This window comes from Budorcas taxicolor, chromosome 8 (genome assembly GCF_023091745.1).
Source record: "Budorcas taxicolor isolate Tak-1 chromosome 8, Takin1.1, whole genome shotgun sequence".
In the NCBI taxonomy this organism is placed as follows: domain Eukaryota; kingdom Metazoa; phylum Chordata; class Mammalia; order Artiodactyla; family Bovidae; genus Budorcas; species Budorcas taxicolor.
The window spans coordinates 98,911,579-98,934,151 of record NC_068917.1 but is presented as its reverse complement, the minus strand read 5'-3'; the positions used below and the strand labels follow the sequence as shown (position 1 = coordinate 98,934,151).

General features: G+C 35.9%; 1 protein-coding gene across 1 annotated transcript in view; it reads right to left on the bottom strand.

Annotated features, from left to right (window-relative positions):
- Positions 1-1,184: 1,184 nt before the first annotated feature.
- Positions 1,185-22,573, bottom strand: part of TMEM38B (transmembrane protein 38B) — a 65,337-nt gene continuing 43,948 nt past the window's right edge. Inside the window, exons 5-6 of the mRNA XM_052644574.1 lie at positions 19,963-20,080; positions 1,185-1,683 (exon numbers count right to left, since the gene is read on the bottom strand). Of these exons, the coding sequence (XP_052500534.1) occupies positions 1,468-1,683; positions 19,963-20,080 (334 nt within the window). The 3' untranslated portion in view covers positions 1,185-1,467. The remainder of the gene's footprint in view (positions 1,684-19,962; positions 20,081-22,573) is intronic.

Sequence of the window (22,573 nt, the reverse complement as noted above, 5' to 3'; positions counted from 1 at the left end):
AAAAATTAACTTCTGATAATTCCAAAGCTATCAAAGGTCCTCCCCCCTCAAAAAAAACCTTTCTTAGCAAGTAAAAGTATAGTACCTGCTAGTGTTTTTTTTTTTTTTAATTTTAAAAACCAAGACTTCCAAATTGAATATGATTTGAATATTTCTATGTCATCCAAAAATGCCTGATACATACTAACTCTATGCAGGCTCATGGTCTTAGCAGAAGAAATCATGTCAGTCACAGAGCTTTTAAAATTATAACTGGAATTTTAAACTATAAAATAAAGAAAGTTTAACATTATTTAATAACTTTTCTACTTATTATTATATCATTATAATTATTTTTGCCAATAAGGTACAAAATGTAACATCATCATTCTTTACTCAAGTAGACTACCACCATACAAGATTTTAGTTTGTTTCTTCTTAATTAGCCGGTTGTTGTCAAATGCCCCAGGACAATTCGCATTAGAGCTGAGTATTTACACGTAAGGGTAACTAGTTTTAATGTAAAATAAGATTAGTAATATATGAACATGTACATTAAAACATAACAAACATAGGTAAAACTAGTAAGAGACATTCAGCTAGAAAACTGAGAAGTATTCATAAGGAAGGAAACATTAGGGTAAATTTTTTCAATTTAAATAATCCTCAAGAATATACGAAATGCTCCAAAGAATTTCTCCCAGTTAAGACAAATGTGTTTTAAGGACAGAGAAAAAAATAAGCTCCTCAAAACTTACAAAGCAAAACATAGGCTTGGTAACTTATTAAAAACTATGCCCCTGATTTTCTTTTGAGAAAAAAGAAATAGTACAAGAAACACACTTAAAATTAAGACTAATAATGTTCTAGTCTCACTGAAAAATGCTAGGAGGAAACAATTAAATTTCAGATATTTCCATTTAATGTGGGAAAAAAATACAATGTTCATTTCTGAGATATAAACTAGTAATTTATTTTCATTCATAATATAAAGTGATTTAGTAAAGTTTACTCTTCCCAGTACTCAAAACTAAACAAGAACTGTTTTTCATATCTAGGAATTATAATGGTAATGTGAAATAAAAGTTTAATTTTGCTGAACTCAAGCTCAAATAGATTCAAATAAAAATTTATGAAAATATTTAAACAATAAGAATTTAATTTTTGTTATTTTGCAATGACAATAGGTTTACTTTTCCTAACATTTTTTAAAAATCCAGCCTTGTTTTATCCATATAAAACTTTTAAAAATCACAATAGAATCTTTTATATATAACTTAGAAAAACAATTTCACATGATATACTCATAACACTCAGGAAATTACAATCCAGGAAGGGACAGTCTCCCTGAAACAGAAAGTTCTTTCTTTTTGTCACCTCCAATCCTTATAATCTTTATTTACATCATTTACAAGAAATATTTATCACAATCTCACAGGTAGATAAGAAAAAGAAAATTTTTTGCTTTCTAAAGCTCATCGAGTGAATTTACTCAGTCTTCTTACTATGTTTCTTTTTAACTTTATCTGAAGCGTTAGCTACAGGTTTTGAGGTAGATGAACCAGTACCATTGAAAGATGATTTTGTTTCACTTTTCTTTTCAAATGGTGAAAACTGCTGCTGCCAGCCAAACAGCATCCGACTCAATGTATCTTCAAAACAAGCAAAAGGCATAAGAGCAGTCTCTGTAATCATCATGGTTATCTGAAAAAAAAAGTTCAATTTTGAATTTAAATACAAATGTTTTCTGTTCCCCAAAACTGAGAGGAGAAAGTGAAAAGAGGGAAAGAGTCAAAACACATTTTTTTATTGAGGGATAACTGACATATAACAATATACTAGTTTCAAGAATATAACACAGTGGTTCAATATTTATATATAAAGTGAAATCACCACCACAGCAAGTCTAGTTAACATTCCTCATCATGCAGTTACATAACAATTTTTTTATGTGATGAGAACTTTTAAGAGCTACTCTCTTAATGACTTTCAAATATTACAACAGTTACCATGCTATACATTACACACTTCATGACTTATTTGTTTATAACTGAAAGTTTGGCCCTTTTGACTCCCTTTAACCTATTTCACCAAGCCTCACCACCCCTACCCCCCACCTTTTGCCAACAACCAATGGCAATCCACTCCAGTACCATTGCCTGGAAAATCCCATGGACAGAGGAGCCTGGTAGGCTACAGTCCATGGGGGTCGCAAAGAGTCGGACACGACTGTGCAACTTCACTCACTCACTCAATCTGTTGTCTGTATCTATGAGCTTGGATTTTTTAAAATTTTAGATTCCACATGTAAATGAAATCATGGTGTATTGGTCTTTGTCTCATTTTTTCACCTGGCATAATGCCCACTTATGATGTTAGCTGTGGGCTTGCCATATGTAACCTCTATTATGCTGAGGTACATTCCCTCTATACCCAGTTTCTTATTGTAAGTGGATGTTGAATTATGTCAAATGCTTTTACTGCCTCTACTGAAATAATTATATGATTTTTATCCTTCATTTTGTTAATGTGATACATCGATTCATTTGCAGATGATGAACCATTCTTGCATCCCTGGAATTAATCCCACTTGATCACAGTGTATAATTTTTTTAATGTATTGTTCAACCTGGTCTGCTAATATTTTGTTGGTTTTTGCATCTATGCTCATCAGGGATATTGCCCTGTAATTTTCTTTTCTTGTGGCATCCTTGTCTGATTTTGGTTTCAGGGTACTGTTGACCTTGTAAAATGAGTTTGGACGCATTCCATCATTTTTTTTTTTTGGAAGAGTTTGAGAAGGATTGGTATTAATTGTTTTAAAGTCTGGTAGAATTCACCAGCAAAACTCTCTGGTCCTGGACTTTTGTGGGGAGATTTCTGATTTCTGATACAATCTCCTTACTCGTAATTGGTCTGTTCAGATTTCCTTTTTTTGTGTGATTCAGTCTCGGTAGGTCATATGTTTCTAGAAATATATCCATTTCTTCCAGCTTGTCCACTTTGTTGGCATGCAAGTGCACACAGTAGTTTTTTACAATCCCCTGTATTTTTGTGGTATCAGTTGTAATGTCCTCTTTTGTTTCTGAGTGAGTCCGTTTGAGTTCTCTCTTCTGCTTTCTTGGTGAGTCTAACTAAAAGTTTGTTCATCTTGTTTATCTTTTCAAAGAACTGTCTCTTACTCTGATCTCTTCTATTGTCCTCTTAGCTTGTATTTCATTTATTTCCACTGTATGTTACTTCCTTGCTTCCATCACCTTTGGGCTTCATCTGTTCTTCTTTTTCTACTTCCTTTAGGTATAGTTAGGTTATTTGAGATTTTTCTCATTTCTTGAGGTAGGCATTTATTACTATGAACTTTCCTCCTAAAACTGCTTTTGCTACATCCTGTAAGGTTCGTATGTTGTATTTCTACTTTTGTTTCAAGGTACTTAAAAAAAAAAATTTCTTCACTGATTTCTTCATTGACTCACTGGTTGTTCTATAGTATTATGTTTAATTCCCACATGTCTGTGATTTTTCCAGTTTTCTTCTTGTAAATGATTTCTAGTTTCATACTATTCTGGTAGAAAAAGATTATTGGTATGATTTTCATCTTTTTAAATTTATTGACTTGTTTTATGATCTAACGTATGATGAACCCTGGATAATATGCCATGTGTGCATGAGAATAAAATGTATTCTGTTGCTTTTGGATGGAATGTCCTATCTAATCTGTAGTCTATCTGAGCAATGTTAAGTCCTTTGAGGCAACATTTCCTTCTTGATTTTGACTAGTAATCTATCCATTATTGTAAGTGAAGAGACTGTAACAAGTCCCTTACTATCACTGTTTTGCTGTCTATTTCTCTTTACAAAGTGTCAGTTGCTCAGTTCTGTCCGACTGCAACCCCATGGACTGAAGCCCACCAGGCTCCTCTGTCCATGGAATTCTCCAGGCAAGAATACTGGAGTGGATAGCTATTTTTTTCTCCAGGGAATTTTCCTGACTCAGGGATCAAGCCCGGGTCTCCCATATTGCAGGCGGATTCTTTACTGTCTGAGCCACCAGGGAAGCCTCCTATTTCTCTTTAGGTCTGTTATTATTTGCTTTAAATATTTATGTAGACAGACATAAATATCTGCAACCAATGGATATGAATTTGAGTAAACCCTGGGAGATAGTGAAGGACATGGAAGTCTGGCATGCTGCAGTCCATGGGATCTCAAAAGAACTGGACAGACTTAGTGACGGAACGTCAACAAAATATTTGCAAATGTTATATATCGTGTTAGACTGACCCCTTTATCATTACTTACTACCCTTCTTTCTAATTAGTCTTTTTTTTAAAGTCTATTTTATCTGATTTAAGCAGAGCTACCCCAACCTTCTTTGGGCTTTCTTTAGCAGAAAATATATTTTTCCATCCCTTCACTTTCAGTCTGTTTCTCTCCTTACATCTGAAGTGAATCTCTTGCAGGCAGCACAGAAATGTGACCTTTTTTTTTATCCATTCAGTTATTGTATGTATTCTAAATAGAGAATTCAGTCAATTTACATTTAAAGTAATTAATAAGTATGTGAATGCTTGTGTGCTAAGGCTTCAGTTGTGTCCTACTCTTTGCAACCCTACTTATTGTCATTTAGTTAATTGTCTCTGTCTGTTTTGTAGTTCCTCTCTGGTATTTTCATTCCTTGCTCTCTTCTCTTACGGCTTGGTGACTTTCTTTAGAATGCTTACTTTCTCATCATCCTTTGTGTATTTATCATGATACTTTCATATAGCAACTTACATAAATAAGTCTACTTTAAGTTGACAACAACTTAAATGCATTTTAAAGCTTTATTTTGTTACTCTTCCCCTCAATGTTTTTTATGTTTTTGATATTATATTTTACATCTTTTTATCTTGTATGTATTCCCTCATTGTTGTAGTTATGGTTCTACTACTTTTATTTTTTAAGATTCATGCTAGCTTTACAAGTGATTAAGCTACTACCTTTCCTATATATTTATTATTTTTTACCAGTGAGATTCATATTTTCATGTTTTGTTCTTACTAATTAGCATCCTTTTCTTTCAGCTTAAAGAAGTCCCTTTAACATTTCTTGTAAGGCTAACACAGTGGTGATGTACTTCTTTAGCTTTTGCTTGTCTGGAAAAAATCTTTAACTCTCCCCTAATTTTTAATGTAACTCTGCCAGGTAGAGTCATCTAGACAGGAATTTTTTTCCCCTCAGTATATATCATGCTGCCCCCTTCTGGCCTGCAAAGTTTCTGCTGGAAAAAATCTGCTCATAGTCTTATGGGGGTTTACTTACACATAACACATTGTTTTTCTCTTGCTGCTTTTAAGAATCTCTCTTTTGCCTTAAACTGTTGACATTTTAATTATAATGTTCACTTCCCTGGTGGTCCACTGGAAGTGGTGGTCCACTGCAGAATCTGCCTGCAAATGCAGGGGACACAGTTTTCAATCCGTGGTCCAGGAAGATCCCACATGCAAGCTAAGAACAACCAAGATTGGTCCACAGGTGGTCCACAGAACAACTAAGCCCATGTGTCACAAAATACTGAAGCCAGCATGCTCTAGGGCCCGTGCTCCACAACAAGAGAAGCCATCTCAAAGAGAAGCCCACACACTGCAATCAAGAGCAGCCCACTCTCGCCACAACCAGAGAAGGCCTGCGCACAGCAATGAAGACCCAGTGCAACCATAAATCAAGTAATATTTTTAAAAAGAATCATTAATATATCTTGGTGTAGGTCTCTTTGGGGTCCTCTTGTGTGGAAATCTCTGGGCTTCCTGGTTCTGCATGTCTGTTTTCTTCCCCAAATTAGGGAAGTTTTCAGGCATTATTTCTTCAAATAATTTTTCTGCCCCTTCCTCTCTCCTATCTCCTTCTGGGAGCCCTGTTACGTGAATGTAAGTCCTTCCGAGATTGTTCCATAAACTCCCTAAGTCATCTTCACTCTTTTTGTTCTCCTTCCTTTCTGCAGCTCTCAGTGGGCGAGGCCTACTGCCTGGTCCTTAAGTTCACTGATCCTTTTTGCTTCCATCTGGTCTGCTGTTGTACCCCTGTAGTAAATGTCTTAGTTCAGTTATTATAGTCTTCAGCTCTGTAACTCTAGTACTTTCTTGAATTTCCTATTTTCTACATTGAAGTTCTGTGTTCAAAAATGCATTCTTAATTTAATCTTCAGGAGAAGCAAATTAAGCTCGATACTAGGGGGAAAAAAAATCTGTTCTCTATAACTTTACACTTAACTAACGGAAAAGAACACAACTCCTTAACAATAATAAAAGATACCACATTGTGAGTGCCAATGAGCAGCGTAAACAAACAAACAAAATACATTTAGTAACAAAAGGAAATAAGACAAAATATCATTTACAACCTACACCAAATGACCAATAATAGCTATTACTACTATGCACTTAACATGTGCTAGAGCTGTGTGATAATGTGTTTGTGTTACTTTATTCTCTTTAAATGTAATCCAAAAACTACTCTATCATTACTCTCATCATAAAGATGTAGAACTCAGGTTCTGACATGTTAAGTAACTTGTTCAAAGTCACAGAGCTAATAAGTGGTAAAGTAGTTTGGAACACTCAGATTTTGACTTCAATCACTAAATATCCTGCAGTCTACCACTATCTAAAGTATAGAATAGTGCCAGTAGGAGGGAATGTACTAAGTCTTTACTGAAGTGAAGTCACTCAGTCGTGTCCGACTCTTTGTGGTCCAGGCAAGAGTGTTGGAGTGGATTGCCATTTCCTTCTCCAGGGGAACTTCCCGACCCAGGAATTGAACCCGGGTCTCCGGCATTGCAGGCAGACGCTTTACCATCTGAGCCACCAGGGAGCCATCCAAAATTTCCCATATATAAACTGAGATAGTGGGAGGTAGAATGAAGAGAGGTACCAATATTATCTGGCAAAATATACAATGTTCAGAGATATTTAGATTTGCTCAAGAAATTATCCTGGTACCAAAATGAATCTGGGAGAACTTTACGATTCAGAAAGGTTCCCAAAAGTCTATGAATTTTCAAGAGTCAATTCCTCCAGCAGATCGCAGATAATGAATCAAACTAGGTATTTTTTTAAATACTAAAAATAAATATTTTTAAATATTCACAAGAGGTACCTACATAATCAGCTTTCTTAAGGACAATGGAATCAAGAGTAAATTTCTAGTATCTGCAATATAGTTTAGGTAGTGGGAAGCTGGAGACAAAGTAGGTGTCCATTACAAGAAGAATGTATCAGTAAAATAAACACCGTATAATTGTTAAAAGTAATAAATTATAAAGTCATATGGAAAAATTCTTGATATATTATTAGATGAAAATGCGACAAAGAACAAAAGCTCTAATGTACTATCATTGATATTAATTTAAAAATGCACACACATAGCATTGTGAATGTACTAAACGCCACTGAATTGTATAATTTTAAATAACTGAATCTGCTATGCCACTTTGACCTCAGTAAAAATAAACAAATAAAAAATGAACACTTTTACTGCATATACATAAACTACAGACCAATCATGACTAAAAAGCTTATATCAGACTAGTATCCCAACAGAATCAATATGAAAGACACAAATACATAAAACAACTGTTAAAAGGCACTGGAGTGTAACCAATACAGGTATAACCTGGTGGGATTATGATCCCTAAAAGGAAGGAAGTTCAACAAAATGAACTTCACATTTATCCTGGCATTTTCTTTAAAGGGGAGAACAACAGCTGGGAGGCCAAAGAGCTGAGCAGCCTGCTGCTTGATGCTAGGAAGACAGGCTGGAGTTCAAAATCAGGCCAGATGGAGCTCCCCAGGGGTACAACTCAGGCTTAAGCTGAGACCCCCAAAAGGATCCCATTCTAGAAAGGCAAATCTGAACTACAATAGCACTAACAAAGCCTAAAACCAACAGGCTTTGTGCATTAAACTTGGCTGCCAAAAGAATGCTGAGTGTAATCCCTGACCTCAAGGATCTTACAGACTAGTCAGACAGGTAAGCAAATCAGTAATAATACAATGGCAATGGAGTAAGTCCAATAATAGACACTTGGCCAGAAATGTTAAGAAATGAATTTGGAAGTCATTACGATACAAGTAAAAGATAAGGGCATAAATATGAATGTGATCACCTAGAGAGAATATAGAATGAGAAGAGTCCAAATACAATGTTAATATCTGAGTTTACGTCACTACTGGTTAAGATCCAAGAAGAATTTCTTTAGATAAAATTATTCTTTAGAATAAACAGTTACAATGACATGTACTACCATAATTATTCTGGTCATAGCTTGACTTCATGGACTGTCAACAAAATACAAAAGAATTCAGATCAAACAATGGTCCACTGTCTGGAAAACAGCAATGTATTTAAAATCCAGTAAAGAAGAGTGTCAGGAACTAAAGTAATTCCTGAGAATGTGAACTATAGTTAAGTATTTTTCAAAGTCAAGTTTTAATAGAATTTCCACTCCCAGTAGACTCATCACTCAGCTGAGGAATACTGTTGACATCAGAAATTACTGCTGAGATAGACTTATGAGGTTCATGGACAGATTTCTGTGAATTCAGCCTCTTCTTAGGGCTTGATTCAGCAAGGTGACACAAATATAATGGTGACAAATGAAATGAACCCTTATTCTTCTACAAATAAAACATAAAACTCTCCCTACTCAGCAAGTTATTAAAAGAAAAAGCATATTACCTAAATTAAATAGCATTTGACTTCACAGTCTCTAACTTTAAAAGGGAAGGAAATGAAAGAGTCTAAAAACTTTAAAGATACTCTGATATTTAAACACATTCTAAAACATAACTTAATTCCAAAGAAACTGTGTGAAGCTTTTCCACATTCTTTATATCTCATATTGTATCATTTCAAAATATGCCCAGAAAAATGTGATCTAAAATATAAGTTCCTCAAAGGCACAAATAGGACTCATATACTTTTATATCCTCTATAGTGCATAGCAATAAGAATAGAATACAATGAATAAACACAATTTCTACATCACATGAATAATTCAAGGTGAAGGTGAAAGTGAAGTCGCTCAGTAGTGTCCAACTCTTTGCGACCCCGTGGACTGTAACCTACTAGGCTTCTCCATCCATAGGATTCTCCAGGCAAGAATACTGGAGTGGATTGCCATTTCCTTCTCCAGGGGATCTTCCCAACCCAGGGATTGAACCCAGGTCTCCTGTATTGGAGGCAGACGCTTTAACCTCTGAGCCACCAGGGAAGCCAAGACTATTATAATACATCTGTATAAGCAAAATTAATCTTTCTCTCCACCCAGAACATACTTCTTCCTGTCTCCATCTGCCCAAATTCAAACATCTTTTGCAGTATAACTGCAAGGTGTCTATTCCATTAAACGTTCTCCAACACCCTCTAATGAAAATCACGTTGCCCTATAATAAGCTTCTAGAATATGGTACATTCAACCAGGTTTTCTGGTCACTCTATACTTCTTCTTTGGTGGTATCATTCACTCAGACACTAATAATTATTAACCTGAACGACTGTCAAATCTTCAGATCCTCATTTTTATAAATCTCTTCAGTAAGCTGGGCAAGCAAATTGTTCATATGGTAGTATTAGCCCTAGATAAATAAGTGACTATGCCAAAGTCTCTGACTGTGTGGGTCACAATAAACTGTGGAAAATTCTAAAAGAGATGGGAATATCAGACCACCTGATCTGCCTCTTGAGAAACCTATATGCAGGTCAGGAAGCAACAGTTAGAACTGGACATGGAACAACAGATTGGTTCCAAATAGGAAAAGGAGTATGTCAATGCTGTATACTGTCACCCTGCTTATTTAACTTATATGCAGAGTACATCATGAGAAATGCTGGGCTGAAAGAAGCACAAGCTGGAATCAAGACTGCCGGGAGAAATATCAATAACCTCTGATATCCAGATGACACCACCCTTATCGCAGAAAGTGAAGAGGAACTAAAAAGCCTCTTGATGAAAGTGAAAGAGGAGAGTGAAAAAGTTGGCTTAAAGCTCAACATTCAGAAAACTAAGATCAGGGCACCTGGTCCCATCACTTCATGAGAAATAGATGGGGAAATAGTGGAAACAGTGTCAGACTTTATTTTTGGGGGCTCCAAAATCACTGCAGATGGTGACTGCAGCTATGAAATTAAAAGATGCTTACTCCTTGGAAGGAAAGTTATGACCAACCTAGACAGCATATTAAAAAACAGAGACATTACTTTGCCAACAAAGGCCCATCTAGTCAAGGCTACGGTTTTTCCAATTGTCATGTATGGATATGAGAGTTGGACTGTGAAGAAAGCTGAGCACCGAAGAATTGATGCTTTTGAACTGTGGTGTTGGAGAAGACTCTTGAGAGTCCCTTGGTCTGCAAAGAGATCAGTCCTGGGTGTTCATTGGAAGGACTGATGTTGAAGCTGAAACTCCAATACTTCAGCTACCTCATGCAAAGAGTTGACTCATTGGAAAAGACCCTAATGCTGGGAGGGACTGGGGGCAGGAGGAGAAGGAGACCACAGAGGATGAGATGGCTCATGGCATCACCAACTCGATGGACATGAGTTTGGGTAAACTCCATCAGTTGGTGACGGACAGGGAGACCTGGTGTGCTGTGATTCATGGGGTCGCAGAGAGTCGGACACGACTGAGTGACTGAACTGAATTAAATAGAGAGAGACCACCTATGAAAGAACATTTTGGCCATTTATCAGTCAGTCAACAAATATATATTAAAAATCTACTATAGGCACCAGACACAATGCTAGGGATACAGTTATGAATAAAACAAACTTGGTCCCTATTCTCATGAAGTTTAAAAGCACAGTGCTTTGTATTTCTTTTTAGACAATAACATCTTGAAGAAAGAGTCTTTGTCTTAGTCAAAGTTTATGTGTCCATTTGTATCCCCCAAAGAGCTTAATACTATTGTCCCTCATTCATGTATTCAACAATACTATACTATCTCAATATTAAGTAATTAAGTGTTAGTCACACAGCCATGTCCAATTCTTTGTGACCCCATGGACTATAGCCCACCAGTCTTCTCTGTCCATGGAATTCTTCAGGCAAGAATACTGGAATGGGTTGCCATTTCCTTCACCAGGGGGTGTGACTGACCTGAAGAAACCTCTCAAAAGCATTGAGCATAACTGACCATCCCTTTAATACCATCTCCTGGTTTTCAGCAGCTTCTTTCCAATTTCTCACTCTGGATCTTCTTTCTCTAAATATTAGAAAATCTCATGACTCTGTCCTTTCTCCTGTCTCTAGCCTTTGTCCATATGTAATGTAATTGCCTTCCTAAGATAATTTATAAACCAAATATAATCTTAGTAAAAACACCGACAAATTCCATTACGGTATTAGACAAACTACCATTAAAAGTTCATATCAATATGCCAAAAAAGCTGGGGAAAAAAAAACTGAAAATAAACAAACATGCCAGAATATCCAGAAAAGATTGAAAAAGTGCCCGGTTCTCTTTGTAAATAGGATACGTAGAAATGATATCACCCTTATGGCAGAAAACAAAGAAGAACTAAAGAGCCTCTTGATGAAAGTGAAAGAGGAGAGTGAAAAAGTAGGCTTAAAGGTCAACATTCAGAAAACTAAGATCATGGCATTTGGCCCCATCACTTCATGGGAAATAAATGGGGGAACAGCAGAAACAGTGACAGACTTCATTTTTGGGGGCTCCAAGATCCCTGCAGATGGTGACTGCAGCCATGAAATTAAAAGACACTTACTCCTTGGAAGGAAAGTTATGACCAACCTAGATAGCATATTAAAAAGCAGAGACACTACTTTGCCAACAAAGGTCCATCTAGTCAAGTCTATGGTTTTTCCAGTAGTCATGTATGGATGTGAGAGTTGGACTATAAAGAAAGCTGAGCACAGAAGAATTGATGCTTTTGAACTATGGTGTTTGAGAAGACTCTTTGAGAGTCCCTTGGACTGCAAGGAGATCAAACCAGTCCATTCTAAAGGAGATCAGTCCTGGGTGTTCATTGGAAGGACTGCTGTTGAAGCTGAAACTCCAATACTTCGGCCACCTGATGCGAAGAGCTGACTCATTTGAAAAGACCCTGATTCTGGGAAAGATTGAGGGCAGGAGGAGAAGGGGACGACAGAAGATGAGATGGTTGGATGGCATCACTGACTCAATGGACATCAGTTTGGGTAGACTCCAGCAGTTGGTGATGGACAGGGAGGCCTGGTGGGCTGCGGTTCATAGGGTCGCAGAGAGTCAAACACGACTGAGCGACTGAACTGAACTGAATAATCTATAAGGGAAAAGAATCTGAAAAAGAATAATATATGTGTATGTGTATATATATATATAAATCACTCTGCTGTACATCTAAAAAATGAAGACAACACTGTAAGTCAATTATACGTCAATAAAACTTTAAAAAGCAAAAAACAAGAAAGCAAAGGCCAGATTTTTCAAACATACTGATGAAACTAATAACCTCTAGTTAGACCAATTTGAAACGAGAGATAAAGATACAAATGATCAATACCAGAAATCAAACTGGAGACATCACTATAGACATGAAAAGGATAACAAAGAACTACTATTAACAATTTCACATTAACAAAATCAAAAGTTTAAATGGCACTTCCTGTTAATGTATGGCAAAACCAATACAGTATTGTAAAGTAAAAAAAAAAAATTCTTTCTCAACAATTAATATTCTTAATACAAACATCCAATAAACACAATAAATATTTTCAAAATGTAAAAAAAAAGAAAAAAATGAGTGAAAAGTACAACTTACCAAAATGAACACAAATAAAATAGATAATGTAAACTGTCCTATATCAAATGCCTAAAATAATGCCAAATCTACCTAAACTCTTTCAGAGAGTAAAGAATTGAACATTTCTCAACCTATTTAATAAGCTTAGTCTTATGATGATACAAAACCATACAGATTACAAAGAAAATATATTTCATGAACACAATGGAAAAAAAAATACTTAAAAAATATTAACAAATTAAATCTGGCAATGCACAAAAAAGATACATCATGACAAAGTGGGGTTTATGACAGAAATGAAAGGTTTATACAACATTTAAAAAAATAAATCAGTATAATCCACTCTATTAACAGAACCAAACAGAAATTCTGGAGCTGAAGAACACACTAAACGAGACAGAAGAATGCATTAGAAAGCACTGGAAATAGAGCAAATCATGAGGAAGAGAGAATTAGCGAGCGTGAAGATAAAAACCTAGAAATGACAGAAGTAGAAGACGAAAGAGACTCATGGTATTTTAAAAGTAGGAAAATTCTATGAGAGAGATCTGACTCTTAGGAAGGGCAACATTAGGGTAATTGGTAATCCAGAAAGAAAAGAGAGGAAGAAGGGAGCAACTTATCTTTTTAAAAAAAATTAATAGTTGAGAACTTCCAAAAGTTGGACAAAGAGGTGAATATTTAAATCCATGAAAAAAAATCCAACTACCTCAATGCTAAAACACCTTCTCAAAGACATGTTATATTAAAATTGTCAAAAGTCAGTCAAAGAAAGAATTTTTTAAAAAGAATAGTAACCTACAAAGGAACCCTCATTAGGCTATCAGTAGATTTCTCAGCAGAAACTATAGTCCAGGAGGAAGTAAACTGACATTCTCAAAATACTGAAAAGTAAAAACTGTCAGCCAAGAATACTCTGTCTAGCAAAGTTATTTGGTTTTGTTTGTTCCCAGGGAAAAACTTGGGAGAGTTGAACACTAGAGCTGCTTTACAAGAAATTTAAGAAATAAAAAGGTAAAAGCACACAATATTTTCAGTAAGGTAAGAAACAGAATCAGAAAATTGCAACTCAATACCAAAATACTTTTTTTTAATTTAATATAGCATTGAGGTTAAAGGGCAGAGGGAGAAGAAAAATAACTACAGCTATTACAATATGGTAACAAATTCACAACATAAAATGGAAATCTGAGATGACAAAAACACAATAGGAGAAGAAAAAAGAATAGAACTTACGTAAGTAAATGAAGATAAAATGCTATCCATGGAAAAGGATTATTTTACCTATGACGTGGTATTATCTATGATTTCATGTTAACCACAAAACATAAATCTAGAGCAAGACATGAAACAGAGAAAAAGAATAAACTGAGAAGAACATCACAGAAAACCACCAAACAAAATGGCAGACAGAAACACAGGGAAAAGAAACAATGGAGATATAGAGCAATCAGAAAACAAAAGATACAACAGCAGCACTAAGTCCTCATCCATCCACAATCACCCGAAACATAAGTGAATTGAATTTACCAACCAAAAGACAAAGCAGCCGGATGAATCAAATAAGACCCAACTATATGTGCTCCAGAAGACTTAGCTCAACTCTAAAGACAAATGTAGGCTTCAGGTGAAGGAATGAAAGATGATACTTCAGAAACAGCAGCCAAAAGAAAAACAAGTGTAGCCATACTCATATCAGACAAAACAGACTTCAAGTCAAAAAATTTAACGAGACAAAGATGGACAGTATTTGATGATAAAGATGACAATGCATCAAGAAGACATTAGCAGTTATTAATATTATATATGCACCTAACATAGGAACACCAAAATATATAAAGCAATTAACAGACCTAAAGGGAGAAACTGATAGCAACACAATAATAGTAGGGGACTCTAATACACCACTTACATCACTGGATAGATCCTCTAGACAGAAAGTCAATAAGGAAACAGCAGCCTTAAATGAAACATTAAATCAGATAGATTTGATAGATTTGCATAAAGCAGTGCATCCAAACACAGCAGAATTCATATTCTTCTCAACTGCATGCCGAATTTTCTCAGGGATAGACCATATGTTGGGACACAAGTCTCAGTAAATTTAAGAAGGCTGAAATCAGATCAAGAATCTTTTTCAATCATAATGGTATAAAACTAGAAATCAGCTACCAGAAGAAAATGGACTGAGTCACAAATATGTGGAGACTAAACAACAAGTTATTTAACAACTATGGGTCAATGAAGAAATCAAAGGAGAAATCAAAAACTACCTGAAGATAAATGAACATAAATATGCAATACACCAAAATCTATGGGATGATACAGAAGTGGTACTAAGAATGAGGTTTATAGCACTAAAGGCCTACTTCAATGAACAAGAAAAATCTCAAATATACAATCTAATCTTACACCAAAAGAAACTTGAAAAAGAACATGAAGTAGAAAGAAGGAAATAATAAAGATCAGAATGGAAACAAAACAGACACTCAAAAGACAATAGAAAAGATCAAACTAAGAGCTGTTTCTTTGAAAAGATAGGCAAAGCTGACAAAGTAGGAAGGAAAAATGAGTAAAGGAGATCAACTGTATGGTGACAGATGCAAAATATATTTTTTTAATTAAAAAAAATTTTTTTGGCTATCCTGCACAGCTGGTAAGCTCTTAGTTCCCCCACCAGGGATTGAACTCAGGCCCCAGCAGTGGAAGCACAGAGTCCTAACCACTGAACCACCAGGAATTCCCTAAAGTAAACTTCTGATGGTGAGCATACAGCTGTAGAATCACAATGTGCACATGAAACTTGTGTGTTATAAACCAAAATTACTTCAATTAAAGATAAATTTTTTAAAAAGTTAAACATAAGCTTTCCATATGACCTAATAATTCTACTATCTACCCGAGAGAAATGAAAAAATATCTCCACACAAAGTAAACATGTTCATAGCAGCTTTATTCATAACTTAGTCAAATAATCAAAAGTTGGAAATAATCCAAGATCCATTAACAGGTAATTCAGTTCAGTTCAGTCACACAGTCGTGTCTGACTCTTTGCGAACCCATGGACTGCAGCATGCCAGGCATCCCTGTCCATCACCAACTCCTGGAGTTTACTCAAACTCAGGTCCATTGAGTCAATGATGCCATCCAACCATTTCACCCTCTATCATCCCCTTCTCCTCCCACCTTCCATCTTTCCCAGCATCAGGGTCTTTCCAAATGAGTCAGCTCTTCACATCAGGTGGCCAGGAGTTTCAGCTTCAGCATCAGTCCTTTCAATGAACATTCAAGACTGATTTCCTTTAGGATGGACCACTGATCTCCTTGCTGTCCAAGGACTCTCAAGAGTCTTCTCCAACACCACAGTTCAAAAGCATCAATTCTTCTGCGCTCAGCTTTCTTCACAGTCCAACTCTCACATTCATACATGACTACTGGAAAAATCATAGCCTTGACTAGATGGACCTTTGTTGGCAAAGTAATGTCTCTGCTTTTTAATTTGCTGTCTAGGTTGGTCATAGAGTAAGTGTCTTTTAATTTCATGGCTGCAGTCACCATCTGCAGTGATTTTGCAGCCCCAAAAAATAGTCTGTCATTGTTTCCACTGTTTCCCCATCTATTTGCCATGAAGTATGGGACCAGATGCCCTGATCTTAGTTTTCTGAATGTTGAGTTTTAAGCCAATTTTTTTACTCTCCTTAGATGAACAACTTGTGGAATATAATGCTACTTTGCAATAAAAAGGAATATGCAACAACATGGGTAAATCTCAAAAACCTTCTGCTGAGCAAAAGAAGCCAGACACCAAAGATGCATACTGTATGATTTCATCATCAGTGGTGGTTGGGATTTACTTGAGTAGGGCACAAGCAACTATTCAAGTAATGGAAACATTCCATATCTTGGTTGTGGTGGTGGTTACAAAGGTATACAAATTTACTGAAATTCTAGAATGAGTGTATTTTATTATGCAAATTATACTACAGTAAAGTTGATTTTTTTTTTATTTTTAAAGGAGCTCATTCCTAAGTTTTTTGTAAATTATTCTTTGCTAAAACATTTTTTAAGAGATCCTGATAAAGCTGGGCTCTGTACTGTATACCTTGCAAGACTCATATAGGTTACAACCAGAAATGGAGTAAACTAGTAAATTACTAATTTACAAGGTACATAAATCTCCAACTTCATCAGATATTGCCAAACTGTTCTCCCAAGTTGTTTTTGTTTCGACTCTAAATCCCTTTAAAGTAGTTCATACTCTTCGTCTTTACTTCCTCTTATTCACCTAGTCTAGTAAAAATATTTTTCTATTCTCTAACGGTCCATTCAAACTACTTTTACCAAGGTTACCAAATACCTCTTATTTTCAAAATTCAACAGCCTCTTTTCAGTTTTAATCATTCTTGACCACTCCAGTCTCCTTTTGCTTTATTTCACAATTACACTATTTCACATGATGTCTTACACAGAGAAACCAAAAGATATTTCATGCTTCTGAAACTTTTCTCAAGTTGTCTCTGGTGGGAGAAAGTAAACTTGGCCAAAATAACCAAGTGAAGTGAAAGTTGCTCAGTTGTCTCCAACTCTTTGCAACCCCACAAATATACAGTCCATGGAATTCTCCAGACCAGAATACTGGAGTAGGTAGCCTTTCCCTTCTCCAGGGGATCTTCCCAACCCACGGATCAAACCCAGGTCTCCTGCATTGCAGGCGGATTATTTACCAGCTGAGCCACAATGGAAGCCCAAGAATACTGGAGTGGGTAGCCTACCCCTTCTCCAGCAGATCGTCCCAATCCAGGAATTGAACCAGGGTCTCCTGCATTGAAGAGGATTCTTTACCAACTGAGCTATCAGGGAATCCCAATAGCCAAATATATCCCAATATACAAATATCCCAATAGCCAAAAAAACAATCAAAGACAAGCCAAATATGTCATTTTTTATCTTAAAAATGTATGTGAATTTTGAATTCTGTAATATATTCATATTCAACTTTAAAACACTTAAATTAACATTGAGACTAATCAATGATACATATTTATAGTATGACTGTACATAATGTCAAAATATATCCCCTGGGTTATGTATAATTCTAGTCTGAGAAACATAAATGACTTACTCAAAATTGTGAAGCCTAGATTTTAACATATGTCTGTCTAGTTCCAAAGCCCATGTGCCTTCCCCATACCAAGAGTCTCAGTTGGCACAAGTTTCTTTCCTCTGAGACTTGAGTTTTAACAATCACAAAGGACTTTTGAAAGTGGGAAAAGTAGAACTAAGTTCTCCTTGAAAGAAACTGGGACCCCCCCCCCCCACCAACGAGGAAAGAACATTCAAAGAATGTTCAGCTTGTTTGAGCTAGGGAAGAAAGGAAAGGAGGATTAAAAGGAGGGAGGGAAAGAACTGAAGAAAAAAAAAAACAAGAGGAGAAGAAAGGATAAATTAAACATACTTCTCTCTGAAAGGAAAAAAATTAATAGATGGGACAGGGAAAATGTAACTACGTACCTGAAACATAACGAACAAGTATATATGTCAATAAAAGTAGACTCCCTATGCCTTCACAATAAAGAATATATTTACTTTTCACACATACAAATAATTACAAAATCTCATCAATAACAGAATAAAAATGAAGTCTCAACAAATATCAAACAATAACACACAGTTATATAATAACCACATATACTGTCCACAATGCAGTTCTAAGAGAAATCATTCTCTAAAAAGGTTTTTTTGGGGAGAACTTCCCCACTGGTCCAACACTTAAGACTTCACTTACATGAAATATTAGAATAGACAAATTTATAGGCATAAAGTAGATCACTGGTTGCCTACAGTTGAGTGGAATGAGGAAAAACATGAAGGGAATGCTAATGGGTATGAGGTTTATTTTGGGTGATAAAAACATTCTAATATCGATTGTGGTAACAGCAGCACATCTCTGTGCTAAAAACCACTGAACTGAACACTTTAAATGTATGAATTGTATAGTGTGTAAAATATACTTCAGTAAAGCTATTACCAAAAAAAACCAGCTCAAAATTTAATGACCAGAAGAAAAGGACACATATGAAGAGATTTTGCCTTAGACATCCGAAGTACAACCACCACAGATCACCTCTACTGCAGAGAATACTGGGGAAAAAAATTCTCTCTACAGTGATTTGGTTCTTTCTAAGGTATAAATTTATATTAGATATTCTGTTTTCCTTCTAAGCATCTCATAGGTATGTTTTTAGCCAAAAATATCTAGGCTGACAGAGTTATCTGTAAGATTTCTCTAGGCCTAAATAATACTTTAAAAATCAACTGTATACCACTGAACAATATATAATAACTTTAAGAATAATAATTAGAATTAGTCTCATCATAAAGCTGCAAGTAAAATGCATAAGATGTGTCAGACATAGTCATAGAATAAGACATGTCATCTCCAATCCTGTCAACAATCGGTACAGTGAAGATGAGGAAATCAGGGTTCAGAGATATTAAGTAACTTGCCTATTCAGTGATTAAACAAAGCTAGGATTTGAATTTAAGACTGCCTGTCTCTAAAACCTATGATATCATACTATTTCCTATCTTAAAGAAGGGATAAAACATCCAATCAGGCAATAGTAATTAGAGAGATTAACCACAAATATGTACTAATATAAAAATATTAAAAGTTTAAAAGAACTTTAGAGAACATCTACGCTAAGTACCTCATTTTACAAATAACACAATACTTTGCAGTCTCTGATTAGCCTTGGCTATTTCCGCTACTCTCTATCCTCCAACGTATTACAAAGTCAAAGGGTTAGTCAGTCATGTCTGACTCCTTGTGACCCCATGGACTGTAGCCTGCCAGGCTCCGCTATCCATGGAGTTCTCAAGGCAAGAATACTGGAGTGGGTTGCCATTCCCTTCTCCAGGGGGTCTTTCTGACCCAGTGATCAAACCTGGGTCTCCTGCATTGCAGGCAGATGTATTAAAAGACTATCTGCAAATCCTTCATGATAGCATCAGCATAAATAAATCAAATGAGGAATCATAGAAGAGCTATGTTTCACTAAGTCATGGATGTGCTGAATAAACTCCCCAAAACTGATATTTTTAGACTATCATACAAAGTAATTATTTCTGTTACTTGCCTTATGCAGAATTCTGGTTACACAAAATCTATAATACTGATTTGTTGCTACTTTTAACACCTACCTTCGTGGCCACAAGAAACACAGTAAAGAGGAACATAAGATTATGCTTTGTAATTGCCAAATGCTTGGTTTGCTGGAATGTGAAGATAACTGATCCCAGCAGGGTTACCTTGGCAGGGCTGAAAATAAAACACATTTTAACTCAGTAAGTATTAAGCATGATTTATCTCTATATTTCTCAGAGTATTCTCAAATTATTAATTAAATGAGTTATTAATAGATGTAACACAAAAATGAATTCTATAAACTTTTGGAAATGCTGAGTTATATGAAGTTAAACACCCTTCTTCTCAGCATAAAGTATCAGATTTTAGAATGTTCATACATACTGTGACTTTCTGATAAAGACAGTGCTTTTCTATATGCAATATTTCTGAATTGGCCATATAACATTGTTTCAAAAGGATTCGAAAGTCCCACGTTCTATAGCATGATTTGAGAAAAGCATATTAATTCTGAAAAATCTTACAGTGCTAACCAAGCTCCTTGGGTGGGATGGGGAAAGGAAAAGAAAGTCTTGATTTGTAGCAGTTCCTCATTTTCCATGGTGTAAATACCTTGTGGTATTCGCAGGCAATTTGATCCAGGACCCCCCACAAATACCTAACTCACTGATGCTCAAGTCCCTTATATAAACTGATATAGTTGCATATAATCTATGCACATCCTCCCACAAACTGTAAATAATCTCCAGAATATTTATAATACCAACATAATGTAAACACCATGTAAACAGCTGTAAATACAATATAAATACTATGTAAACAGCTCTCAGCATATGAAAAATTCAGTTTGCTTTCAGAAACTTTCTGGAATTTTTAAAAAAATATTTTTGGTCCACAGCTGGTTAATACACAAAGGCAGAAACCTTGGATATACAGGGCCAACTGTACTCCCACAGCCCACTTCAGGCTGCTGTGCATAATCACTCTCATAAAACAGCATGAGCCAGCACCAGCACATTACTTAGCTAACTCCGGTACAAAACATTAGCATTAGCCAATATCTTTAAAATTTAAAGTCTATAATAAGATATTAATCTACAAATAAGAAGTACTATTTTCATGTCATATATTTGCCACACACTTAAAGTATATCTCAGTAACATCATTTTCTAGCTATTTATGCTTACAACTAGAAAAAGACAAATAATAAACTCTCAGAAAGCCATACTGCAAAATATGACAAATGTAAAAGTCCCTATAAGTAACTCTGTGAAAAATAAGTTCCTTCTTTAATTAGTACAAACTAAGGATTGAGTTCAAAACAGAATTAGGCTGGGGTAACAGGATTTGGGTCTTGCTTACCAATAACAGGGCAGCGTTCCTGTTTTAGGACAGTGGTCCACAAGCTTTTTGACTGTGCGTCTCTAATGGTAAAAGTGTTTAAGACACTTCTTAATATATATCAATTATTTTTTAATTATGTACATATACAATTATATCATAAAATGTACACCAAACTGACTTTTTTAAAAGGATGAGATTTAAAAATTGTCTTAATGTCATTTTGCTACTCTGTTTCTAATAGTTCAGTTTCTGTAACAGAGTGTCTCATCAAAGGCATCTCAGCATACACACACTATATTTTGGATTGTGTTCTCTTAAAGCATAAATTCACAAGCAATGAATCGGTGGAGCAAGGATTGTGTAAACAATAAATTGGAGCAGGTGGTTGAAGCAGCGTTAGGATTTAAAAGACAGTGAGATTGGTTAGGAAGATCAGAATGCATTCAGAAAATTCTCACGCTTATTAATTTCCTGTGAATCTAGTAAATAGCTATCTGCTTCCAAAATACAACAGTGGAACAGGCAAAGGATAACAGCTATACACACTGCCATTCCAGAAGGGGGAAAATGTAAAGAAGAAAGTGATCACAGACCTATGCAATTTCAAAATTCAGCAGGTCAAATTCCATTAAATTTCAAGGCTCAGGACTAACTCTCTGTGGCTTAAAGGAGTCCATCCTCTGAGTCTGCAGCTCTAATCTCTGCACTCATGACTCTGGCTTATTCACCTCTGACTCCAGCCTATGGGTCTAGCCTCGGTTTCTAAGACCACGATTCCCACCTTAAAGCCATACTTCCTTTTCCCTGAATGGCAGCATATGTCTACAGCTAAGAAGTTTTATCATTCTGTTAACCACAGAATTTTTAGAGTCTGAATTCTTTTATTTCATCTTATCTCTGTCCTTTTCAGTCCAACCTGAAGTGATTCTATCGATATAACATCTTCAAAAATCTTTAGGGCTTCCTATGTGTGACACATGGAGAAGGCAATGGCAAGCCACTCCAGTGTTCTTGCCTGGAGAATCTCAGGGACAGGGGAGCATGGTGGGCTGCCGTCTATGAGTCCGCAGAGAGTCAGACATGACTGAAGCAACTTAGCAGCAGCAGCAGCAGCAGCATGTGTGACACGTGGGCTTCCCAGGTGGTAAAGTTGGTAAAGAATCTGCCTGCCATTGCAGGAGACACAAGAGACACAGGTTCAATCCGTGTCAGGAAGATCCCCTGGAGTAGGAAATGGCAACCCACTCCAGTATTCTTGCTGGGGAAATCCCATGGACAGAAGAGTCTGGCAGGCTACAATCCATGGAGTCACAAAGAGTCAGA